Source organism: Drosophila guanche, unplaced genomic scaffold (genome assembly GCF_900245975.1).
Source record: "Drosophila guanche unplaced genomic scaffold, DGUA_6, whole genome shotgun sequence".
Classification (NCBI taxonomy): Eukaryota; Metazoa; Arthropoda; class Insecta; order Diptera; family Drosophilidae; genus Drosophila; species Drosophila guanche.
Window position 1 is genome coordinate 4,622,051 of NW_022995749.1, and position 24,843 is coordinate 4,646,893.

The following is a 24,843-nucleotide window of genomic DNA, read 5'->3' on the forward strand; positions in this document are numbered from 1 at the left end:
TGGGGGATTGCCGTCCTAATGAGCGCTCGGTTGTTGCTACAATTTTCAATTATCTCTTAGATTTCGCTGACATTTGGATGCTATCGATGGGCACGTGACCTCGACAGGTATACCAGATCGCGGGAATAAGGAATCCCATCCCGGATTAGCTGCAAGTTGTTGAAATCTCAAACGGCAGTCCACCTCCGTTAGTCAGCTCCCGCACGCAGTCAACGCTGGCAGCGGCAGCAACTCTTCGCGCTCTTCGCGGCTCTCCGCTCTCTTTAGCGGTTCTTCGCTCTCTTCTCTGTACGCAGCGCTGCCCTCTGCCGCTAGCAGCAGCAGCGCGCGCTCCCTCTTTCTAGCACTCATCACTGGCAGCTGCTCTGCTCCACACTCTTCCTCTTGCACTATTTTGCAGCTCTTCCTTCACTCTCTCTCCAGCACTCTTCCTGGTTTACTGCCGTCTGGCTGTAGCTAAGCATTAGGAAAATTGTAAAACAAGTTTGGGTTTGGGTTAAGCTAGCAAAATGTTCATAGCCAAAACTTGCGCATACCAACACACACACACACACACACACACACACACGAGGACTCCAAGCACAACGTAGCGAAGAGTCAGAATAACATGCAGGAGAGCTACAGCAGAGAGGGAGTACAGTGGGGCAGACTCTGTCACGCATAAATATTCAATCAAAGACGAGGCACAACTTCCAGGGCACCACAAAACTGCAAACAACAATAAAAACTCTATTAAATACGCATAAATTAAGGCAGAGAATGGGGGCACAGACTTGAGAACTGAGAACTATTACAGAGCAGAGAACTGCGAACTGTGTCTCTCTCTGTGTGTGTGTGTGTGTGTGTGTGTGTATGTGTGTGTGTGTGTGTGTGTGGATTCCACCTGGGTTTTACGTTTTCAATGCCTTCCTTCAATCACCTCTCCTGCAAGAACTTTTTGCTGTAAGAGGACACCCATTCGCATTCAAATCAAATGAACTCAATCTACGTACAACTCAAAGCCGCAAAATGAAAATGAAAATGAAAATGGAATTCAATGGCAAAGTTTTTTGGGCACACCGGGCTAACCGCACACGAACAGCAAAGCCGCACCAAAATCTAACACTTTTAACGCCTAAAAGTTCACAGAAATTATGCATTAGACCGTTAGTTAGTAAGTTAGTTAGTTAGCCGCAAAATTGTGTGCAAAAATCTCATCTTTTTCGTTGCGCAAATTGCAGGGCTAACCTCTGGTTCCTGCTCTGCTCTCTCTGCTGATGCTGACGCTGACGCTGACAGACTGACGGGTTGGCAGCTCCAAAGCGCTCGCCCGTTCAACATTGAACGGCATTGGCAGCTCTTGTAAAATGCTTCTACACACACACACACACAGGGCAGTTGTAGGAAGATGTGCGGCACAGGGATAGGGCATGAGAGTGTGAAAACTCTGGCCAAAAATTGTGGCCCAAACAGCTGCTTACGCATTAAATTTACAAGCAAGTTGGAGCGCAGTTTTTACACTGAAATTAAAGTAAATAACACACACAATAAAATGCAACAAAAAAGTGTTTCGAAACCAAAAGAAAACATATATTTTGGTGTGCTTTCCAAGCTCCAACAAATCTCCCTAATTACCGCCCAAATGGCTTACAAAATGGCAGCCAATAGCTTCCACTTCAAATCACTCAAAATGTAGCCAAGCCCCGCTGCAAGGAGTAAAGGAAATTGTCACTGACAGCCCCACATCACTCAGACGGGGCAGGGGAGCCAAAGCCCAGCCAAACGGCAGACACTTCGAGCGAAGCGCCTCTTAGCCGGCAGTCAGTTGTGGGTCTCCTTTTTGATATAAATTTTAATTTTTTTGACTCCACCAAAAAAGGATTTTGCTGCAGACCACCAAAAGTGATCAAGAAATTGGTGTGCCATTGAGGGGATTTATTACGCTTGTCCTCTTAACAAATTTTGCGCATTATTTACGGCGTGGCAGCCACCTTTCATTTCCCCCCCCCCCCTTTTTTTAGACATATTTTGTAAAAGTCACGCATTTGTCAATCTCCTTCAAAAGGGGTGCAAGAAAAAGGAAAGAGAGTTTTTGGCATGCTGACTGCCAGAGCCAAAAACCTATTGACAGGCGGCACGGGCAGCTGCCACATAAATTAGAGCAGAGCGCGGCATCAAACTGAGCGCCAATGGAACTCCCTCTTAGAGTTTAGTCTACGATAATTGACATGTAATGCGGTTTGCGGTTGGCGATTGACAACAGCAAAAAACAGCAATGAGGTGGAGCAGCAGGACATGCAACAATGTCGCACAGTTCCGGTCGCCATTTTGACTCGTACTTGGACTTGGACTCGATCCACAAAAGAGGCAAACCGCAAAAACGTGCGCCACCTAAAAGTTGGCTATAGTTTTTTTTGACTGCCAGCTGCAGTGGGAAGCTTACACGAAATTAGAGAACAAAATCTAAAGCAAGAGCGAGTGAAGGCTGCAAAAAATCAAGAACAAATATAAAGAGCACTGTGCCTCGACTGTGCCTGCGTCTGTTGGCAATAAAAAGCAACTCGAATGAAATGAACCCCATGAAAAATGGCCAAGTGTTTGCCAAGAAATGTTTGCTTAGGTTTTTCCTCTCGCTGTGCCGGCCAACCACCTGACCATTGAGGCGTGCACTTGCCTCTCTGGCAAATCGAACGAAGCGTCCAAAAAGCAGGCAACAACCACAGCATGTCAACATAAATCAAAAGGCAGCCAACAGCCCAGACGTTTGCTCAATGTGGAGGGAAGCCATAAGAAATCATTTCTAATCCCAGAAGTTTTGTGCAGAAAACGTACCGAAACCCCAAACTGTACCCAGTCCAGGCAAAAAGGGGAAAAGCCCGAGAAAAAAAAAATCACTAAAACAATTTCCCAGGCACTCGAAGACTCAGAGACTGCTCCACCCACAACCCGAGGGAACGCATAAATTGGACAACCAATTTAAGGCCTAAAAACCACTTTTGCGTTTATATTCAGCAGCTCTTTATATAGATTTTTTTTTCTTCTGTGTGCTCCTTAAATGCCAGCACCACCACGGGCCAGGGGGATTTCGCTGTCGCTGTCTCTATCCCTGCCCCCAAATCTGCTTGTGAATCTCCTTTATGTCGCCAAAGGTAAAGCACGTGCAAACATTTGTCGTGGTTATTCGGTTTTGGATTTGAATCGTTTGCCTCGTAGTTTACAGCCTTAGCCTTGATGATGATGCCGCACGGCCCTGACACTGATAATGCCACGTCGACACTTGCCCCATCAAAAAGGTGGCCACGTGCTCGCTTTTGTGCGGGTCTTAACTTGGCCTTACCATGGATTGCCGCGTTAATAGCCAACAGGAGCTATGGCCACGGCTATGGCTCTGACTGACAATTTTTTTCTGAACTGTTTATGTTCTGTGACAATATTTTGCTTGGCCTGACTTAGTTTTGGGCGGTGAACTATAAAAAATAAGCCAAAATTGAGCTAAATAAAAGTCGCTTCAATGAGCCAAAGTCTACGCTTTTATTTAAAAATCTTGTAGGCCAAAGACTGAGACTAAAACATGTCAAAATTGAACCCCAAAAAACTCGCTTTCTTCTGCAAATTCTGGCAAATTCTACCTTGATTTCTCTCGCCTCAAAACTGTTGCCCATTTGTTCGCTTAATTCATAAATAAAACTCACAGACAAATGGCTCCAGCTACTTCCCAACTGGATAATGGAAACACTCCAAAGTTTGTGGCATATCTTTGCCATAATGCATGCAAAACTATTCAATAGTTTGTGGTGTGCACTCGGCGCGAATTCGCCACTTTAGACACGGATAACAGGCCGACATTGAGCTACCAAAGCACCCTGAAAGCAGCTCAAAATCCGCACGAAATTCGCCTTCAAAGACAACCCAGATCACAGCCCGAAATGCAGCCAAGTTTTCCAGCTTGCCGCCTGAGCCATGTGTGTGGCTTTCAAGTTTGCTTTTGGCCCGATACGAGCTGGCAAAACACTTGCCAAAACAAGTCGCGCCAGCAGGCAGCAGGCAGCAGGCAGACCCAACAATCCTGGCAGCCAGCGCGCAGACGACTCGTCTCAAGGACCCCATGCATACTCCTCGCACTATAATGTTTTTTGTAGCCTGAAACTGAGCGCCTGCAACTCCTTTTTGAGCGTCGGCAAGGAACAACTCGAAAGGACGTCGAACTGCAGCAAATTCCAGGGGCTGCTAGTTGGAATTTCAAATTTCAAATTTGTTTTTAGGCAAAAGAAACATGCCTTAATTTGCGTATAATAAGCGAGCAGGCACTGGCAGCAGCAGAATGAATATTTATAAGGCTCTGAGGCACATCTCCATCGCTCCTGCGAACCTTTTTTAAAGGCAAACAAATGAAAAATGAATTTCCTGCTTATGTTTATGCTGGAGCATATGTTGCTTGCTTTTCCATTCTTCTGCTGGCAGACAAAAGGCGAAGCGTGCATAAATATTACTCATACGTACTGTGTGTGTCTGTGTCTGTGTCTGTGTCTGCCTGTGAGTGTGGCAAATGCCAGTGGCAAGTATTTACACCTACGCTGAGCACAATCAAATGCAACATAAATGTGTGAAAAATGCATAATATCTGGGAGCATATGTGTGTGTGGCAGGAGCAGCTCCGGCAGCAGCTTCTCCATTCATAATGATTATCCATTGAAATGGAAATGCCAGGCCAAGGATTTAATATAATTCTCAATGCGTAAAGAGCGCACACAAAAAAAGAGGAAAGAAAAACTTTTGCAAAAACTTGAAGAGGCAGCATCGTGATGCCACTGCCGCCGCACAGACAACTGCTGCAACGCTGCGGCATGAATTGCAATGCCAAAGAATGGAATTCAATTTAAATAGATTTCCGCTTAGGGGAAATTTAAAAAAGGAAAGCAAAGGCAACAGCAAAAGCTGCAGCGAAGGCAATTGTTAACACTAAGCCAGCAGCTCCTTCTCGGAGCTATTTCCGCTTCGATTGTTATTGTTGTTGTATTGGGGAAGTGTGGGCGTGGCATGCTGATTGAAAAACTGCTAACTACAGACACTTAACACACTCAAGCATGTGTGCCCCCTGTGCGTGTGTGTGCGTGTGTGTGCGTGTGTGTAGCTGTGGCATTGCAACAGTCATGCATTGAGCGAGCGCAAAAATCAACAGCAAAAGGAGGAGCAGTCGAGAGCGAAATAACAATATTGAGAGATGGGCGAATATATGTACACCAACGAAATTGATATGCTCTCTAGTTTTGTCACTCAATTCTCGAATTTTACATGTAGCAAAATGGGAATTACATGTAGCAAAACATTGACATGTCAAGTAAGAAAAGATTTTTTTGGGGTATTATAAAATAAAGTTGCGCCATTCAAAAATGCATAACTTGGGCAAACTTTAAACAATTTAAATGATTAGTAGCTGATTTTCTTGAGAATAAGTGGCAGTAACGAAATCACAGTTAGGGTTGGGCACCTGCGATACAAAAAAGTATTTAAAAAAATTCTCAAAGTTGAAGCAACAAAAAAAGTGTCAAAATTGTAGAAACATTCAAATAGGTAGAAAAACTTCAACTTTAAGTCGCTATAGCTTCCAGTATATACGATCTATCAATAGAAATAAAAATTATTGTGAAAGTTACTACAATTATCTATCAAATTGCATTTTTCTTTGTGTAAAATCTTCCTTTAAATGCCGCATAAAAATTCGGCAAGTGCAAACAGTACTACAAAAGTACAAAAAGTCATGCCAGTTCTGAAATTTTTATAAAATATTTTGTGGCCCTAATGCCAAATTCAAGCATGAGCAAGAGTTCTAAACATTCAGTACTATATTTAACAGTTTTTGTCAGTCTCCCATTTGTTGCACAGTGTAAGTGCTGTTGAGCTCTACAATAATGTCTCCACAGCTCATCGGAGATCATCATCAGCCACGCTCCTGGATAGAGCATAGCTCTGGCAGGGCAATCTGCTGCTTGCTCCTGCTCCCTTCTGCTGCTGCTGCACCCTGCAAATATCCTGCTCAAAGCAAACCGAATGCTAAGCAAACGTGCGTGCGAAAAAGGTAATTGAAAAATAGTTACCATTTCCTCTGTGCACAGGAAAAGCAAAGTTTTGCCCTCCTCTAACCCCCAGCCAGCACCTGCTGCGACGTGGATTTCTTTTGCGAACTCGTTCGCCTGGCAATTGCTTATTTTAGCGTTTCTTATTGGCAATTGAAATGCAGCGCCAGGCAGCGCCGTCTGTCCACTTACTTGCCAATTCCCTTGCTGCCACTCGACGCGCTCAATTTTTAATGAACTTATTTGAATTTTAATTATTTTTGTTCTCTCATCCTGCAGCCACAGTCACACTGGACTTTGGCGGCGCTGCAATGCAATGACCGGAAAGTATTATACGTTATATATTTTTTTATTTATATGTGTATGCCGGCAGTATGCTGTCCAGCCTGCCCCGACCACATGCCGTTCGCATATTTCATAGTGTCGCGCCAAATCACGGGCGCCCGCATTCCAGCACGGACTTTTGCTGGCAATAAAACATAATAATTAACGTTTTGTGAGCTGCTTTGATAAATGACGTTGCGGTGCGTACATATATATTTTTTGTACATTTATAAATATATTTTTGTGCATATTTATAGCACAGTTTTCAGCGCACGCTGCATGCCAACTTTTAATTACATTTCGCACAAGTGTGTGACATGTGTAGAGGTGTGTGTGTGTGTGTGTGCGTCTGTGTGTGTGCGTAAGACTGACAGCAACAAAGCACGAGTGCGTTAAGGTGTGGAGGATTTTTGGCTGGGAGCAGTGGAAAATGTAAGTAATGACTAAATGCGCTCTCCGACAGTTTAACATGACAAAAATGCTTTGCTTATTTCTGTTTTAGGTGTCCTTTGCCCCACTTCCGGTTTCGTTTGCTCTTTTTTGTTGGCACCCCGCTGAGCTTGATAAATGATACAACGACCGACCGACTGCCGGCCCCACAATGTTGGACCCTCAAAGAAAACTTTCGCCGGACAGAGACGCTGAACATTGTTGCCCCTGCACTCGGGCAACATTGTGTGGCGCAAAAGCCTTTGAGTGAGCCAAGGGGATTTCCATCATAAAGCAGCAACACAAATGCACAATAAATATAAATGGGAATGCGAGTGCGAGTGCGAGTGCGCCAAAGTAAAAGGCCCAGGCCACAAGAAAGAGCCACGGCGCTGCCCACTGGCAAATGAAATGAAAGGCTAAAAGATGAGCGCACACTATGAGCATATAATAAATGCTTATAAATTATATACACACACACATTTATATATATATAGAGGTTGTGCTGGTATTTTTGTATGGGTTGGCGCCAAGCGGCAGTGGTAGAGTTTTATTTTTGCCTTACTTGTGGCGCTTCTGGGTGCAAGTGGATGCCCTGCAAGCGAAGTTCCAGTGGGAATGTTGGTAATTAAGCAACGGAATTGCACTTTATTTAATAATGAATATAGTTGAGTGGGTTCTATAGAAATACGTTATTTATAGAAGATTTTTACATTTTTAATAGTTTTTAAAATCATTTTTGTTTTAGTTTTAAAATAAATAAGAGCTAGCCGAGGGAGCACAACAAAAATTTGCATTCAACTACAAGTTAATATTATAAATGAAATATATTTAAAGTGTTTCTGTAGGAGTTAAATATTTCATTAGGTTTTTACAGTTTTTTAAAAGATTTTAAACTGTAATAATATTTGTTGTAAAATATATTTAAGACTGAAAATTAGTCCTACTTCATAACATAACTTGTTTGTTATTTAATTTGATAATAATTATATTCTATATTTTATTCCTAAAATTTGTTTGTAAACTTTACGTTTTATTATATTCATTATATATATTTTTTTAATGTCTAAAATCAACTTTAAAAATATGCCAAAATTGTGCTAAAATAAAGTCTGGCAATTTTCTTAATATCTGAAACATTTTAATTTATGCTTCAAGTACTCCTACAGTTTTCTGCTTCCCTTTGCCCATTTTAAAATTCCTTTTTTAATGTTGCTAATGTCTAAAATAATATTTAGCAACATTCTTATTATTTATTTAAAATTCTTTGCCTTTCCTTTCAAATGTCGAGGCACTTCCCTCAGCTTGTGGCACCAAAGTGCAGTCAACTTTTTGTTAGTCTGTTTTTGGCCAAGTGCTAAAAGCTTAGGCCCGTTTCCCGTATCTTTGCGTTAATTGGCGTGGCGCATAATTAATTAACCTTTGTGTGGGTGACCAAAGTAACAAAGCCGGGAAAAAGGGGGCAAAAGGCAAAGGCAAAGGCAAAAGAATTAATGTGATTACATTTCTCTTGCCGCCGCCTTTTGAGTGAGTTCTGGGCGAGGACTTTGGCTGTTTTTAGGGCATTTTAAATATTTAAGCCAAGCAAACGGAAATTCTGGCAGGCAGGCTTAAGGATACATATTAAATATGTACAAATGTATGTAAATATGTATGAATGTACCTATGTCCGGCTGTCGCCAAGAGCGGCATTTCTGCTGACTGTGCAAATTGTGTGAGTTTTGCCATTGATTTTCCAGCTTCACACTTGGCTCGTGGCATTCACATTTTCGGTTTTGCAGGCAGTGCTGACTGCATGCCTTGGCTGCATTTTTAATGCGCATTGCAGTGTCCAGGCCAAAGTGCAAATATTTAATACATAAAATGCCACATGCGATGCGCCGCGAGGTCAAGGCAGAACCAACTGAGGCGTAGGCACAATCCCAGCTGCAGGATCCGGTTACATCAGCCTCGGTTTATCTGCTGCCTGTCTGCTTCGGGCAGCTCCTGGCTAAACGCGTTCCTGCCGCGCCCTCACAGCGTTGCTCATCGCTCGCACTGTGAAGTAGTGAATAAATTCAATGCCGCTGAGTATGCTGGCGCCCAGGAACAGACCCAACATGCCGCCCACGGACACGACCACGTCCAGGCGTGTGCGCAGCGCCTGCCGGCGATACTGATCCGTGGGCAGGGCAGTCATGGAGAGGGTTACATTCCGCGCCGTGCTGCTTGGATTGAAGCTGGAAGAGGGGGAGAAAGGGCAGAGAGAGCACTAAACACAGGGAAAAGCAAGCACCCACAATCGAAGGAAACTCACTCAGACACCGACTCGTAGATGGCTCGTATGTCGCCCTCGTTGCACGATGGCAGACACTCGCACTTGGTTTTGCCATCCTTTTTGCCCAACATCAGCTTGGCATCCGGCTTGACCATGAAATGTGATTCCAAGCAATTCAAACCCGCCAGATCACAGTCGGGATAGCGTGGATCGGCAAAGGGATTCATCATGTACGGCGTACAGCCGCACATTCGCATCTGAAACTGTCGCGTGCAGTCCGTGATGCAGGTGCTGAAGCTGTACACTTTGTACACACTAAATGGAAGAACCTCCTCTGGAAAGTAGCAGTTCCTGGCCTGTGGTACTATCTCGTGCACATCCTGATCGTTCTCCATGGACTCCATGTTGAACTGAAGGGTTTTATGCTGTCCAGGATCCGTGACACTTACCCCAACAGCAGCCAGCGCGGTGTGCGGTATGTCCTCCTCGTTCAACAGATTCACCTGCACGGGTCGATGGGTGAGCAGATTCATCAGTGCACGCTCTGTGCCGGGCGCCAGTATGTTGGGCAGCCAGTGCTCCGAGCCGCGCACATTGTTCTGCAGCGAGTTGAGCAAATAGCAGCGACCAAAGGGCGTGATCAGAGGCAGAAAGTACTGACAGCAGTCGAACACGCGATCCGAGAGCTTGCACTGGATGAAGACGTCCGAGCAGTTGGCACCAAACTGGTGGGGAAAAGGGAATGGAACGAGATTTAAATAGAATTTTCGTGATTAAAACTTTGAACCAAGAAAGATTTGTAGATAGTTTTCGCTCCATTATTTGCTCAATTGTAATAGTCAAAATTGTCTCAAATAATGGCAGATTTAACTTCATTCTACAATCTAGATTCATGCTACTCCTGGAATATATTTTGTTTGATTGATTAAAACTAACTCACCCTTTTCAACAGCTCCCTATGGCCCGTCTCCGGGCAGCTGGCACAATCCGCGCAATCTTCGCTGGGCTGGCAATGCGACTTGATGGTGCCCTCGTGATATTGATGCGGAAACAGTATAAAGGAGACATGTGTCTCCACATCATAGTTATAGTCGCCATCGACAGCGCCACCCAAGCTGCACACAGAACAATAAAGATTAAAACCAAAAGACAAACCCCAGAGGGGGCAGTCAGCCTGGTTTACCTTTTCACATAATCCTCCACTTCGGGGCCCAGATCGTATTTGTAGACAACTTCGCAGACGCTGACAGTGGGGAATTTCCAGTTGGAAAATGGTGGCAAACTCTCGTACACAATGCTGACAGCGCGTATGGGAAAACTGCGCTGATAGTCGTCGATCAGATAGTAGCAGCCCATGGCCGAGAGTACGACACAAATCAGCCAGACAATGCGTTCCGTTGGATGGAGTCTGTGGGCAGTGGGTACGCGCCACATAAAAACCTCACATTTGCCACAGATAAAAACCACTCACCTGGAGTTGGCTATGTAGGAGAAACCCACCAGCGTACAGTTGGCGCAGTAATCCTTTAAGTAGGTTACAAATATCCAGCCAAGTTCCCGCCAACTGGGTCTCCTTCGTCCCATGGCCGCCGTCTCATCTCTTTGCACAGTCATGGCCAGGAGACGTTCAATAAGCCGATCGCAAGGCTGGACCACGACGACGACTGTCCCAGCTGACCATATAAATTGGTCTGGCACGACACGGTCAGCCACTCGTTGGGTAAATTTGTTTGCTGTCACTGTTTGGAGTGGCCTCTGTGCCACGCAAGTGGGTGTGGATGTGGCAACTTAATAGCATGTGAGTGTGGTGCGGTGTCTCTCCTTGCTGTCCCACCGTGCGGTTGCTTGCCAGAGCCATGTGGGTGCTGCATGTGAAAAGCCTTTAATTGGTATTTGCTTTGTGCAGGTGTCGCAATAAGGATTTAAATGCACACACACAAGCACACTCACGCACACACAAGGCGACTGCTTTATGTATATGTTTATATAAAGATGTTTTTGCAGACATTTTGAGTGCAGCAATCAAGCTGCAATATGCGCAATTTCGAGGTTAAGGCTGAGCTTTTATGTAGGAAATAATATCTACATTCTACATGTAAAATGTAGCAACTAAATACGTTATTGCTTGCCCATTTACACCTAATGTAATGAATTAATTGAATAAAAAGTTTTTTGGGCTAATGGCTGATCTTTTGCTGGCAACATTTTTGCGCCACTTGCTGGCAGCTGTGTGTTAAACTTTTGCGAGGACTGCCAGCAGGAGGGGGAGTAGCACCACCCAGCGACACCTTTGCTGCCTGCTCAATTATGGCTGCCAGGTAACCGACAACCAGTCAGCGCAGCAACTACATGCTGGCGCTCGCACTCCCACTGCCATGCCTATTTGTAACTGCAGCTTTGAGTCCGTGTGCGCTGTGCTCGCTGTTCGCTCCTGCTCCTCCTGCCCCCCTGCATTCGCCGTGAGTTATTAAGTAAAATGAGTGAATAAGCGACGCTCACACACACACACACTCCCTACCCCACCCCAGACTCGCTCTCACCAACTCTTGCATGTGCATAAATTGTAGTCAACATGTTTTTGGTGCTTAGGAACCCGACGCTAAATTAGAATTATGCAATTACGGCTCATTTGCGCTGCACACAGAAAGAGAGAGAGGGTGGAAGAGAGAGGTGGGAAGAGAGAGTGTTGTTGCCGTTGCTGGAAAAACACTTAAAAACAATTAGAGTGCTTATTGAAATGTTGAGCTGACAACATGCGAGTTGTATGCATGAAAAACTAATGTGAACATTTCAATTATTTATGCATCTCTGTGCACATGCAATGAGGCAAAATTGTTTTCCCTAATCACAATGCGCAGCGAGCACAAACCATTTCGCGTATGGGTATTTTCCGTGATAGAAACAGCGGCAAACTGTGATTGAAATGTTGCCAGAAATACCTATAAAACATAGAGAGAGAGAGAGAGCGACTACCAGCGGAGCAGTCAACAAAGGAAAACAAAGGAGGGGAATTGCACTAAATTTCAAGCTTGTGTGAAAAGACTTCGGTTTGGAGTACAATTAAACTGTTATTAAATTGTTTAGTAAAGGATAAATCAAAAGCAGTAAAGAGTCGGACCAGCTTTTATATTCTTACTCGTGGAGAATGATCGCCAACTGATAATTGCGAACCCTGCACAAAGCAAAAACGAACAAGGGCGAATTCGCTACAAAGCGAATTTCTATCCAGACAGCAGAGCGTAAAGCAAGAGCGACACAGAGCGAATTAGGGCAGGAGCGAATTAGGAAGAGAGCGAAGGCAGATCGGCGAAAGAAACGCCCGCAGAGCTCCATGTCAAATGTATTGAAAAGAGACCAGACAATGAACGGCTTTTGTTCCATTTCCTTTCTATTTAATCACTTTTTAAACTTTAATTTTAATAATAATGCAAAACCACACAAACCTATATTTCCCACTCAACTATAAGCTCAAAACACATTTTATATTCTTAAACAAACTCATTTGGCGTGAAATTGTTTATCCCCCGCCAGTTGAGTGTTGGAACACTTAAGCTTAACGATGCGTTTGTCCAACTTGCGGGTTTTTGCCACGCTCTCCCAAATCAACTTATCATTCTGATACTACCAAAAAAAGTAAAAAACTGTCAAGTTATATCGACACTCGACTGGCTGCTCTGGTGACAATTGTCCGGCAACAAGAGCGACCGTCGAGTGGAGGGGGGCAGCAAAACCAAAGCCCAAACAGAATTGTTAAATATTTCAACTTTTTTTGAATATATTTTTTTAACGATATTTTGTTTGGGTTTTTGCGAAAAATGTCCCATTGAAATCGAAAATGGAGCATGAAAATAAAAAAAAACAAAAATATATCACAAAAGCGTCTCGCCAATTTGAAGAACAACAGCAAAACAACAGCAGCAACAACATTTTAAAATAAATAAAGAATAAAAGTGCCAGAGTGTGTGGACAGCCACTGTCAAATGTACAGAATGCTCTGTTTAACACACAAACTCTTCAATTAAATGAAGTTCGCTGTGCATACAAAGATTTTAATTACAAAATGTTCAACAAACTTGAAAAAATTTCGTTTAGTTTACATTTGGTACTAGGTTTAAACGGGGAAATGGAAAAACGGGCGTATTTTTGATGGGTTTGGGTGGAAAGGAAATTGGTTTAAAGTACCTAAAAAATGTTATTATTTGAGAGCTACGCGAACAAACAACATTTTAAAAACTCTCTCAAATCCATTGAAAATACAATTGTTCTGATATCAAAACAATTACAAACTGGAATATTTTCGCGTTTCCCAGTCCAATAATAAGTCGTAACATGCTTAAATTATATGCTAACGTAAATTATTACTATTTTAACTACTCACTGTGCATACAAATACTTTGCCTATAAGCTTATGAGCTGCAGCGTCCGTTCTTTCGTCTCCTCGTCCCACCTTCTTCGTTCCTGCACTTTTTCGACGTCACAAAGCAGCTACTCCAGCGCTCTCTTTCGATAGCAGGTAGCCTTGAGCTCATCGTCGTATGCCGCCTTCTTCTTTTGCTGCACCTTTCTCGCGCTCTAGCTAGCAAAGCTCTCTTTCTCTCGCTCTCTCGAACATTTGCCTTGCGTTGACCTAGCTTTGGGTTTTGTTCTTGCAATTGAACACACTTTTGTTTTCGCTTTACATTTAGAACATCGAGCCGAACTGTTTTTTTGTGAACATTAAGCTTAATAAATATCTAGTTTAAGCCGTTTAACATACAATAAATAATTTATTAATATTTCTACATATTATTTTTGACATGCATTACATCTTCCCTGAATGTACAACTTGTTGTGGTTCTTTAGATGTACATAGCTAGAAATGTTTGCAAAAATAAAATGAGTCCAATTTGAACTCAACAAAAACTATTTAAATTGGGTAGATTTTTGTATGTTTGATGGTGTTTAGCCTGGGAAATGGCAACCCAACTCTGTTTTGTTGTGCGTAGCTCCCAAATGTTATGTTTTCGCAGGTGTATCGATGGAAATGGCTATCAAATGCAGTAGCAGGCGGCATGGACAGCAACGTACAGCGAACAAGCAAGGCAATTTAAATACAAACACACACAAAATTCGGTAAACCAACATGTGTACTGCTTGTATGATGATAGGATGCCGAAGGGGGGATGGGGAAACAGCAACATCGTTGACGTCGACACACAATTAACTTCAAAATACTTCAGGCCTTGTTAAGTGTCAATTAGCCAGAGTCAGAGCCTACCAGCCATGAATGCCAAATTACACAGCTAAAATATCAAAAATATACATACGAGTCTCTACTCGTAGTTAAGATATAAATTCAAACATAATTGCGTATGCCAAACAAGTTGCCATTGCTGATTATCGCCCGCAGTTAGAGGAGCAACTAAATGGCATGGAAATAATTAGATCTGCTATCGAGATGGGCAACAAGCCAGGGCAGCAAAATAAACGTTGCTGATGAACCCACTGAGATGTTCATCAAATTCTTCATCAAATTAATGTCCCTTGTTTGATTTATTTAAAAAAAATCAAAGCCAGCTGCCACTAATCCATTGGGCAACGTTTTACAGTTTCATATACGAGCCAGCAGATATTGAAAAAGTTTCGAGCCTGTGGCAGAGCCTTCGAATCGTAACCCGTAACCCCGCAACCCGTTTGGAATGACTTTTGCTGTTGCGTTGAACTCACATAATTTTCCAAACATTTCATTTCTAATAACCCACAAACCCAAAATGGTCAAAACAGCCGCAATAAATAAAAACCAAAAATCAATACCACAACAACAACAATAACGGCAAACGAAATACAAAACAAAAATCACATAGGTAAAACATGGAATGACCAAATATAATATGCAGACCACAAAACAATAAAAGTGGACAACCAAGCAAGCAGAAAAATCAAAAAAAAAAGACACGAGAGAGCAGAGAGGAAGTGTGGAGGCGACAGGCGAAGCTTTAGATACCCTTACCGATGCGTCAGTGAGTGAGTGCAGCTTCACAGCGCATAATTCTAGTGCGAATTCGCATACTCGCTGCAAGAGTATGCGAAAAGTTTGACAACATATAAAACACACTCATTGCCAGAGGGACGACAGCGCGGAAGAGAGGGACACACAGAGACTACAGTTAGGCAGAGCGAGGAGGGACACAGTTAGGCAGAGAGCGCGCGACGCAGAGAGACAACAGTTAGACGGAGAGAGAGAGAGAGAGAGAGAGAGAGCGAGAGCCCGACCCAACAGAATCGTGTTCAAGTGCCACGTTTTGTGTAAGCGACAGGGCGGCTAGAGGCATGATAGGGCCATGACCCCCGCCCGAATAAAAAAAAACTCCTGTAGCCGCACACCACACCAGACCCCATCACCTCGAACTCCCCACAAATATGTTTGGCCCGGCACGCTTGTGTTCGCGCTACATGCGCTGACAATATCGCAACAATGTCGGTCGACAACAGCCAAAGAACAGCAAACGGTGGTACGTCCAGAACCCACAACTCCCCATAGAACAAAAAGCAGCAAAAATCCATGATGTGTGTGTGTCTGTGTGTGTCCCATTCCGGGAACACGTAAAGAATTGGGGGAATGACACTAATGGTCGGTCGGTCTACTTTTGCATGCCATGCCCACCAGTTAGACCAAGTTAAGCGGCAAGACAAGAAACAATTGCAGATGCAATAAAAAGCCAATAACAATGCAATAATCATAATAATACGAACAGCAAGCAAGCAGCAGGAACAGCAGCAGCAGCAGCAGCAGCAGCAAGCAGTGCCAGCAAGCAGTACCAGCAAGCAGGCGCTGCAGAAAGAGCAACAACAGCAAAGTGCAAACAGCAACAACACATGCAACACATTTTGCTGGAGTATCAGCAATAAAAGTTGTAACAATTATCATTTGAAAGTGCATTGTTCCAGTTGCCAGATGCGGCGCTTAAGTAGCTGCAACAACACGCCAAGCAAATGCAGCTCGTGCCACAGGCAGTACAGGCTGTGGCAAGCCCTGGGTGGCAACCACAACAACAGCAACCATGTCTACGTCAGCGGCTTGGAAAAATTAATATGCACAAACTGCTGCAATTGCAATTTGTTGAAGAAACAATGAGACGCCGCGATGCGACCCACAACAATGAGGCAAAAATGAAATATTTTACATATTGTCGCATAAATAACAAAAACGATAATCACTGTAGAATATCAATTAGTTTCTGTGCACGACAATCCTAAGACTTTGTTTAATGTGGAGCAGGCGCACATAATGAGTTATAGATTTGGCCCCTCCAAACCCAAAAAGCGATGATAGATGACATTCTGCGCGGGGAATACCTAATGGAATTTTGAGTTTTTGGTGCACTAATATTAAGCCCCACAAGCCACAGCTTGCATCCACTTTATTGGCTCTGCTCGAGCGACAATTCAATTTAATTGTAAAATTCCGAAAATGGCCAACTTCCTAAGCTCAGTTAAAGGCAGGAGCGCTGGCAGCTGTAGAGCCAACACGAAGTGCAATTATAACCAATATCCCAGCAATTAGCCCGATACTCGCTCACCCGCTGCGTGGCTCTGTCTGTCTCTCTGTTGGGTTTTAATAATGCAGCCACATAAATCTTTTCATTAAAGTTCAATTAATCAACAGCCTTCCTGTCACGACGCATAAATCTCTCACACACACACACTCGAAGGCATACAAAATGCAGAGATACGGCTGCGGAGCATCCATAGATGCAGATGCAGGAGCAAAACCGATGCCCCGAAGCACGGCCCATCCAAGTTATTTGTCACCCACTCTCCCTCACTCTCTCTGAGTGGTGTGTGTGTGTGTGTGTGTGTGTGTGTTTGTGGGGCCAAGCCAAACAAATGTGCAATGTGTTGTACTTACAACGAAATGTGCCACGCCCACCGGCTACGCTTTAACGCCCCAACCCACCCGCAACCAAACTTGCCTCCCACTCAGACAGGTAATAACATTGCCAGGGGAACAAACATTTAGCGTCAGAGATGATAAAGCCAGGGGGAGAAATGGTTTTAGCTTGCCGATAGTTCGTGTCACGCTGCCAGCGCCAGTTGGCAGCGCCGATCAGACGGCTGACCACCAATGCCTGGCTGTCTGATTACATTTTCAGCATGCAGCAGGAAGGCAGAGAGTCAGAGTGGAGGCCAGGTGCATGGCATGGGCGTGCTATTGTTTGTGTTTCTGCCGGGCAATTAACAAGCAATAAAAGCAGCCTTGATAAATGGGAGAGTCACGCAGATATCGGTTTGCTAAGGGGAACCTTGCTCCTGCTGCTCCTCCAATTAACACAAAGTTGCCGCCACGCCCCAATTGAATAAATGTCCATCCTGAGCGCCGATTGATTTGGCCGGCACGTCCACAGCTCTTTCGCTTGAACTTTTGCCAACGAGCACTTGGCTCTTTGAATGCCAAATGAGGTGGGCAGACAGCAACGACAGCGACACCTGCCTGGGTCGTTGCTTTTTTTATGAATGAAAAACTTGAGTCACTGGCGGAGTCGAGCGAGCGAGCGCGCGCGAGCGTGGGTGGGTGGTCGCCCCCGCGGCTCAGCTTAGTCAAATGCAAATGCCCCCAAAAGACAGAACACAGCACCAAAATGCAGTTGGCAAAAGTGTTACACGACTTTACGAGCACCTCCATTGACTGCAAATCAAAACGTGCGCCACGCCACGCCACGCCACGCCAACGCGAACGAGGCAGCCAGAATCCACCTCGAAATCGACAGCGGCAGCGACAGCAAGTTGAACGCCAACGCCGCTGGCAATTACCAGGTGACTGCTAACTGGCAAGGTTATGGCTCTCACAGAGCTGCCGCCACGCAAATGTTTGGCATGCCACACACACACGCACACACTGGGACAGCTGCAAAAGCGCAGAAATACCTTTTGGCATTACCCATACGCACTGCATGCCGCGCAGCCAAAAAGGTTTTATGTTTATTTTTTTTTGCTGCTGTTTTTCGAGCGCATTATCAAGAACAGCAATTTTAAATTATTGAGTGTGAAGCATTTAACATTTCGGAACGGACTGAGCACGTTGCAACAGTGGTGCAGAAAAGTTCATGGCTGAAAAGTTAAAACAAATATTAATAGAAAATATTTGTGCTTAAATGAAATATTTTGAAAATGTGCAACAGTTATTTAGAGGCATAATTTAACGTTTTAAAGGTTGAAAAACTTTTCTATAAATATTTTAAGACAAATTCGCAACCCGGCAAAGATGAAGCTAAAAAAAAATCTACAATAAATGTTCTTGCTTCAAAATAAATATTTTAAAAATATGCAAATAATACTTCAGGCACTAATTTAGTGTTTAATAGTTAATAGAAATTCTCCATTAACATTTGGCGCACAAATTACTACCACTGATAATATTTGCTACACATTTTATCCATAAATTCTGTAAAAATTCTCAACTTTTGATTTTTCTGTATTTTTTTTGATCCAACTCCGAGATGCATTCCTTTGCGCCACTGTTTTGTGGCGCTGCCCTTTTGGTCTGCTTGTTCAGCACACAGTTTAAAAATAATTGCCCAGAACATTGCCCCGTGCCATCAGGCAGTGGCGTCCTCCTGCTGCGACCAGGCCGTGGCTGGAAATGTCGGTGCTAAATGTCACACGCACATAAGCGAAATTATGTGAGTCGTTTTTAACGACTGATATGCGCTGGTCGCGATATGGCAAACACTGCACAGCACAGGGCATGCCCATAAAAAGATTCAGCGCGAAATTGAAACTGCCACCCACTGCAGGAGGGGGGCCTGGGCCCTGGGGCCAGAAGGCATGGCCGATGTACGTGAGATTGTGGCGCAGTTAATTGGTAAAAATTGGGCAACCTACCGAATCTCGGCGGATGTCAGTTGGCTCTCTGCCTGACTCGACTCCCTGCAGTAGTACTTATGCGATAATGCGTAAATTTTAATGAAAACACACACCAAAAAAATAAACTCAAGACAAAAGTGTACACTTTTGGGGTCGTAAAGTTCAGCAAGAGGGCAGGGCACGGCCCTCCGCTGTGCAATCGCCTGGAAGTTGATTTAATGAAGATTTCACCAAATGGGCCCTCTGCCGTTGTCTGACATGCGGCAGACATCTGTATAAAGATTTTTGATATTGATGTATACGGCTGCGGCACGTGCCGCCTGTCAGATCAAGTGCCTGGGCTGGAATTTCAATTGGGAGCAGCCTCAAATCTCAACAGAACCTCATGCACTTAAGCCAACTTGAAGCTGAGAAAGTGGCTAACAAAAATCATCAACAAATTCAGTGGCATAAATCTTTGCGATAAACTTTCCCACCGTTGCAGCAGCAGTGGCAAAACTCATTTCCATATTGAACAATGCAAATGCAAAACAATAAATGGGCAAAACAATGGCCTGTTACAACATGACCACACACAAGCCTTTTCGCGCCAAGAAATGCCACAGCAAACACCCCAAAACCGTGCCTAATTATGCAACAATATGGCTAGAAAGATGGTGCTGGCGCTGTCTCTCTCCCCGCTACCCCGCTACTCCACTGCCCATATCCTTTTTTAGGCAAATTAAGCACAAACCATAAGCGAAAAGGTACACAAGAAATTATGAACAAACAAGCAGCGAACGAACGAACGAACGCAACGAACACGATGGCTAAAATTATGAACGTGATTAATTCATAGATGGTGGCGCTTAGCCATTGTTTTTGGTCATAGAGTGGGACCAGGACCAGGACTGGCCTGGCTAGCTGGCGGCACGATCCACGACACGATGACGGGGGCTCTAAAACGTCGACCCGTGGCCTGCAGTTGACATCCACGAACGTTGTGGCCAAAAAGCTAAATATGATTATGTGCGCTCGATTTAATCTCAGTCGATTTTGCACAGCGGCTTAAGCCAACGTCTGCTCAGCAGTCTGTGTATTTTTTGTTGCTATTTTTATTGATTTCGCTGGTGAGCCAGGCGCACATTAAAAATGAAGAGATTTTCGCTTGAAAATGATGCCTGCCTGCCTGCCTGGTTGCGTGTGCTTTTGGTCAAAACGACTTTGTGCTCAAAAATTGCAAAAAACCAAAATCGTAAAAAAATTACACTGGCTCAAAGAGCGCGAGTAAGTCTGCCACACACACCAAGTACGAGTAGTCTGCGGATTATAGTCGGTCCAGTCCTCCGTCTGATAAAGAGTCGACGAACAAAAAATCGGCTACTTAATTTGGTAATAACAATAATTACGCCTGACTGACTAAACTGCTGACCAGCGGGCAATTTAATATTGAAAAGACAGTAGCCAATTGGTCCATGCCCTAACCGTTAAGGCGGGGCATTACGAAACTTTTAAGGATCTTTGGAGGTGGTAAAATTAGAGTGAATGAGAGAGCAAAAGATTTGAATTATAAAAACTTTTGTTTTAAATGGATGAAAGTAAAAAAGAAATGTGAGAATGCACAGCTAGCGGACTTTAAATGTGTTTAAAAAATGTCAGTAAATATTTAACAAATTGTAAATATTTACTAGAGATTTATTTATAAATTATAAAGATCAAAGCAGCCCCAAAAGCGTACAAAAAAGGCAAATTTTTGTATAAATTAACTAAAATTAAACTACTAGCATTTAAAAAGGTTTAAAAAATGTCTGAAAATACTTTACAAATTCGAAATATTTATTTGTGACCTAAATTGTAATTTTCCTTTAGTTCTACTTAATTTGTTCAGTCTCTCTCCATCCATAGAGCATCACCCGTGCGCCTTGGCCATTACGTTTTCTGGTAATTTTCAATTAAAACGTTTATAGATAATCAATTAATAATTTTTAAGCCACTTTGGCAGCCATGCACTGCAGCAGCCGTGCCGCAGTCTGCTGTCCAAGCTGAGTCAGCCGCAACTCCACGCTCAACGATTCGCTCAATTAGGTGCTAAGACATTTTGGCTGGCAAAAGACTGAGGGGAATGGAATGACTGCAGTTGGGGGATTTTCGCAGTGCAGTTGATCATATTTATTGGCTTTGCGATTAGGCTTGGCGGAGCTCGAATCGAGCTGGCTGGCTGGCTGGCTGGCTGGCTGGCTGGCGTCTTGCCGCTGGCCTAATTGGGGGGACTCGACTCAGAGATCTAAACTTGAATATTGATGACGATGTCGGATCGTACAAAAAACACAAATTCAATGTCTGTGTGTGTTTTTGTTATGGGGAATATTGCTACTTTTTGTTGTCTGATATTTATCGTATTACATTTTTGCGATGTGTGTTTCGCGGCTGCCCTGACTATTTTTGGTACATTTCACGTACGAGACTCATAATTCGTGCGATAATTTACACAAAATTAGGCAACTGTCTAGCCAGCGGTCCTTTTACAGCTTTTGGAGCACTCATTGCGTTTCCCACGCCAATTAGAATTAGTCGGCGGTTCGATTCGGATCGCCACAAAAATCAATTGAATTCAACAAGCTTCGAGGTCCGTCCACTCACAGCAGCAAGAGAAAATATTTGGAAAATTCAATTTACGCTCCGAAAATGGTTCGACAATTTATATTTAATTTCTTTTGGGTATTTTTTCTGTGTATTTCGTCGTTTTTTTTTTCTTTCATATTTCTTATGACAAACTTTAGCCAGCTTCTGCTTAATTTGTGTTTGAGAAACTTTTGCCATAAAATGTCCAAAGCGAAAACTCGTAAAAAGTGAACATTTTCGTTGCGGTCAAATATAATTAATGGGAGATTAAGACGCCGTCTCTTATCTCTCTCTATCGTAGCTGAACTCCAGAGAAAGCAATTAAAAGTCAAATTCGAATGCCATTAGCCCCAGGAGAGTGCTAAATGCTCAGGTGGATTATGAAGACTGAAATAGAGATGAATTTGTTGTAATCTTGATTATAAAACATCTGAGTAATTAAACGATAAATAAATTAACATGATAAACACGTTAGTTAACAAAAATAATTATAATTTAAACCATTTCACTGATTTCATATAATATACTGATTGGATATTATTGCTTAGCCATAGAACGCTTTCAATAGCTCTTGAGTTTCATTAAATGACAGTACGTTCGGTTTTGTTACTGTACAATTGATTTTGCAAACGAAAATGAAACGGTAGTTGCAGCTGAAGACTACCAGCAGGGATGACGCGTCGCGATGGTCCGAATATAGAGAGAGAGAGAGAAAAACAGAGAGCTTTGGAGCAGGTAGCGGCTGCTGCTAAGCTGTGAACGAATTTTTGCTTGAGCGCAAGCAAAGTGCAGGAACGAAGATGGCGGGAGAGATAGACGAAAGAACGCCGTACGCTTACATGACGATCAGCGCACGTCTGGATGCAGGTCCCGTACATGAAGCAACTATATAAGGAGGTCTCGTCGTTGGAAGCGTTATTCGTCCTATTTCCATAAATTTGCTTGTCGATGCGGAAGGTTGAGCGAACACTCCATTTACGTTTCACTCAGACTTACAGCGAGAGCCCTTTCATTAGCACTTATTGACAGCATTGTTCCGCTGCTCTATTTTTGGCGACGAGACCTCCTTATATAGTTGCTTCATGGTCCCGTACACTACGCAGAGAGAGAGACCAAACGAAAGAGAGCGGTGGCGCAGGTAGAGGCTGCTGCTAAGCTGTAACGTCAGCTAGAGCGCAATAAAAGTGCAGTAACGAAGAAGGTGGGAGAGATAGGCGAAATAAGGGCCGCTGCTGCGCTTAGAAGAGTCTCCACAGTGATGGCAAGTAATAATTAATTGTTGGATACTATTATATACTTATGCTTATATTTCTGATTATATTTCCTTGTACCTGTGAAAATATTCCACGCTAGAGCCAAGACTTAACTGTCTCTATTAAATCATTCCCAACTTACACTTTCTGTAGCAATTCCCAAATCAAAATTTTCCAGTTACTAAAATGACGACCCACTTCTTTTACCCCGACAAGGAGCTGCAGGAGGAGCTGATCTGCATTGCCAAGGGCTTGGTGGCGCCCGGCAAGGGCATCCTCGCCGTGGACGAGTCCAGTGCGCAGATGGGCAAGCGTTTCCAGCTGATTGGTGTGGAGAACACAGAAGAGAATCGTCGCACCTATCGTCAGATGCTGTTCACGACCGATGCCAAGATAGCGGAGAATATATCGGGCGTCATTTTCCCTCCCGAATCGCTGCACCAGCGGACGGACGACAGTGTACCGTTTGCCGAGGTGCTGCGCAAGAAGGGCATCCTCACGGGCATCAAGGTGGACAAGCAGTTTGTGCCGCTCTTCGGCTCGGAGGAGGAGTTCACCACCCAGGGGCTGGATGACCTGGCCGCTCGCTGTGCCCAGTTCAAGAAGGAAGGCTGCAGCTTCGCCAAGTGGCGTTGTGTCCTGAAGATCACCAAGAATACGCCCTCCCATCAGGCCATTCTGGAGAATGCCAATGTCCTAGCACGCTACGCGGCCACGTGTCAGTCGCAGGGTCTGGTTCCCCTCATCAATCCTGAGATACTGGCCATGGGCGAACACGATCTGGATCGTTGCCAGAAGGTGGCCGAAACCGTTCTGGCTGCCGTCTACAAGGCGCTCAACGATCATCACATCTTCCTGGAGGGCACACTGCTGCAGCCCAGCATTGTGACGCCCGGACTGCAGAGCAATAAAATGAATTCCCCAGCGGACATAGGTCTGGCCACGGTGCAGTCCATACGTCGCACTGTGCCGCCGGCAGTGCCTGGTGAGTTTTGGCAGAGTTTGCTTTGACTTTTGTTTCATTTTTATCTGCCATCTGCCAGGCATCATGTTCTGCTCAGGCAGTCAATCGGAGGAGGAGGCCACTGTCAATCTGAATGCCATAAACAATGTGCCACTGTGCAAGCCCTGGCCCATGACGTTCGCCTTCGATAGAGCCTTGCAGTCTTCGGTGCTGCGCAGCTGGGGCGGTCGCAAGGACAACATTGCCAATGCTCAGAACGAGCTGATTAAGCGCTGCAAGGTGCGGTATTTTTGACTAACTCAAAACATAAACATAAACATAAATGTTTATAATATTTATTTTACCTTCCCGCAGGCCAACAGCTTGGCCAGCATTGGCAAATATATTCCAGGCTCTGTGGAGAGCTCTGCGGCTACGGAAAAACTTGTGCAGGATGCCATTGAGTACTGAGCATCAGCGCTCAACTGAAACTCCAGCAAACTTTTAGGCTATAAACAAAAATTCAAACAAAATTCCAAAGCAAAAACTAATTTAAGCTTAATTTTTGCATTAAACTTTAAACAAATTTCCCCCCAAAACGCCTGCAATTTGTCGCAGTGTAACATTTTCATTTCATTTAACAAAACTGCCGTCCGCCCTGTTGTCACTGGGCTAGTTTAAGTGCTCCGCTGTGACTTTTGGCTGGCTGACACTTGGCCGCAGGCCGCGTGTTTGATGGCCCGGCTCGTCAGTAGTGGAAACAAGTCGAAATATTGTTAACAAGGCTGCAAAAAAAGAAAAAAGAGCAGCGGCCCGGGCTGCAGTGTCGGCTTAATCCGCGGAGATTACCAGACGACCAAGCGACACGCAGCTGCGTTCCCTGCCACGCAGCTCTCTGGGCTGCAGCTTAATTAACGCCAGCCAGCGCATGCCAAAAACCAAATCGACAACGACCATGTGCAACGAGCAGTGGCAACAGCAACCAGCAGCAACCAGCAGCAGCCACGTTTTGAGTGCCTCGACTTAATCAAGCGACGCTCAAGTCGGTGTCATGTTGTTGGCAAATTAGTCAGACTATCTCGGCCTGTGGCTGCTGGAAGTTATCAGGTAAGGGGTGCGGGGGTTCCGGGCGCATACAAA

The 24,843-nt window shown here is 44.2% G+C and overlaps 2 protein-coding genes across 3 annotated transcripts; one reads left to right on the top strand and one right to left on the bottom strand.

Moving 5' to 3' along the window:
- Nucleotides 1–8,480: 8,480 nt before the first annotated feature.
- Nucleotides 8,481–10,677, bottom strand: LOC117585416 (sodium channel protein Nach). The gene is made up of 5 exons (XM_034274889.1): nt 10,535–10,677; nt 10,247–10,471; nt 10,004–10,178; nt 9,103–9,788; nt 8,481–9,025 (listed from the first exon to the last, which is right to left on the bottom strand). The coding sequence occupies exons 1-5, from the start codon at nt 10,675–10,677 to the stop codon at nt 8,797–8,799; spliced, it is 1,458 nt and encodes a 485-aa protein (XP_034130780.1). The 3' UTR covers nt 8,481–8,796.
- Nucleotides 10,678–22,903: 12,226 nt separating this feature from the next.
- LOC117585552 (fructose-bisphosphate aldolase) lies at nt 22,904–24,219 on the top strand. 2 transcript variants are annotated; one of them, XM_034275076.1, is made up of 3 exons: nt 22,904–23,748; nt 23,807–24,003; nt 24,079–24,219. In XM_034275076.1, the coding sequence occupies exons 1-3, from the start codon at nt 22,947–22,949 to the stop codon at nt 24,172–24,174; spliced, it is 1,095 nt and encodes a 364-aa protein (XP_034130967.1). In that variant the 5' UTR covers nt 22,904–22,946; the 3' UTR covers nt 24,175–24,219. The 2 variants fall into 2 exon arrangements, with proteins under 2 accessions (XP_034130967.1, XP_034130966.1); XM_034275075.1 differs by having other exon boundaries at nt 22,904–23,745; nt 23,804–24,003.
- Nucleotides 24,220–24,843: the final 624 nt, after the last annotated feature.

Coding starts and splice junctions, on each gene's coding strand:
- LOC117585416 (XM_034274889.1), bottom strand. CDS start 10,677: ATGACTGTGCAAAGAGATGAGACGGCGGCCATGGGACGAAGGAGACCC. Junction 10,179..10,246: donor GTGGAGGATTATGTGAAAAG/GTAAACCAGGCT, acceptor TTCTGTGTGCAG/CTTGGGTGGCGCTGTCGATG. Junction 9,026..9,102: donor ATCTACGAGTCGGTGTCTGA/GTGAGTTTCCTT, acceptor CCCCTCTTCCAG/CTTCAATCCAAGCAGCACGG.
- LOC117585552 (XM_034275076.1), top strand. CDS start 22,947: ATGACGACCCACTTCTTTTACCCCGACAAGGAGCTGCAGGAGGAGCTG. Junction 23,749..23,806: donor GCCGCCGGCAGTGCCTGGTG/AGTTTTGGCAGA, acceptor ATCTGCCAGGCA/TCATGTTCTGCTCAGGCAGT. Junction 24,004..24,078: donor AGCTGATTAAGCGCTGCAAG/GTGCGGTATTTT, acceptor ACCTTCCCGCAG/GCCAACAGCTTGGCCAGCAT.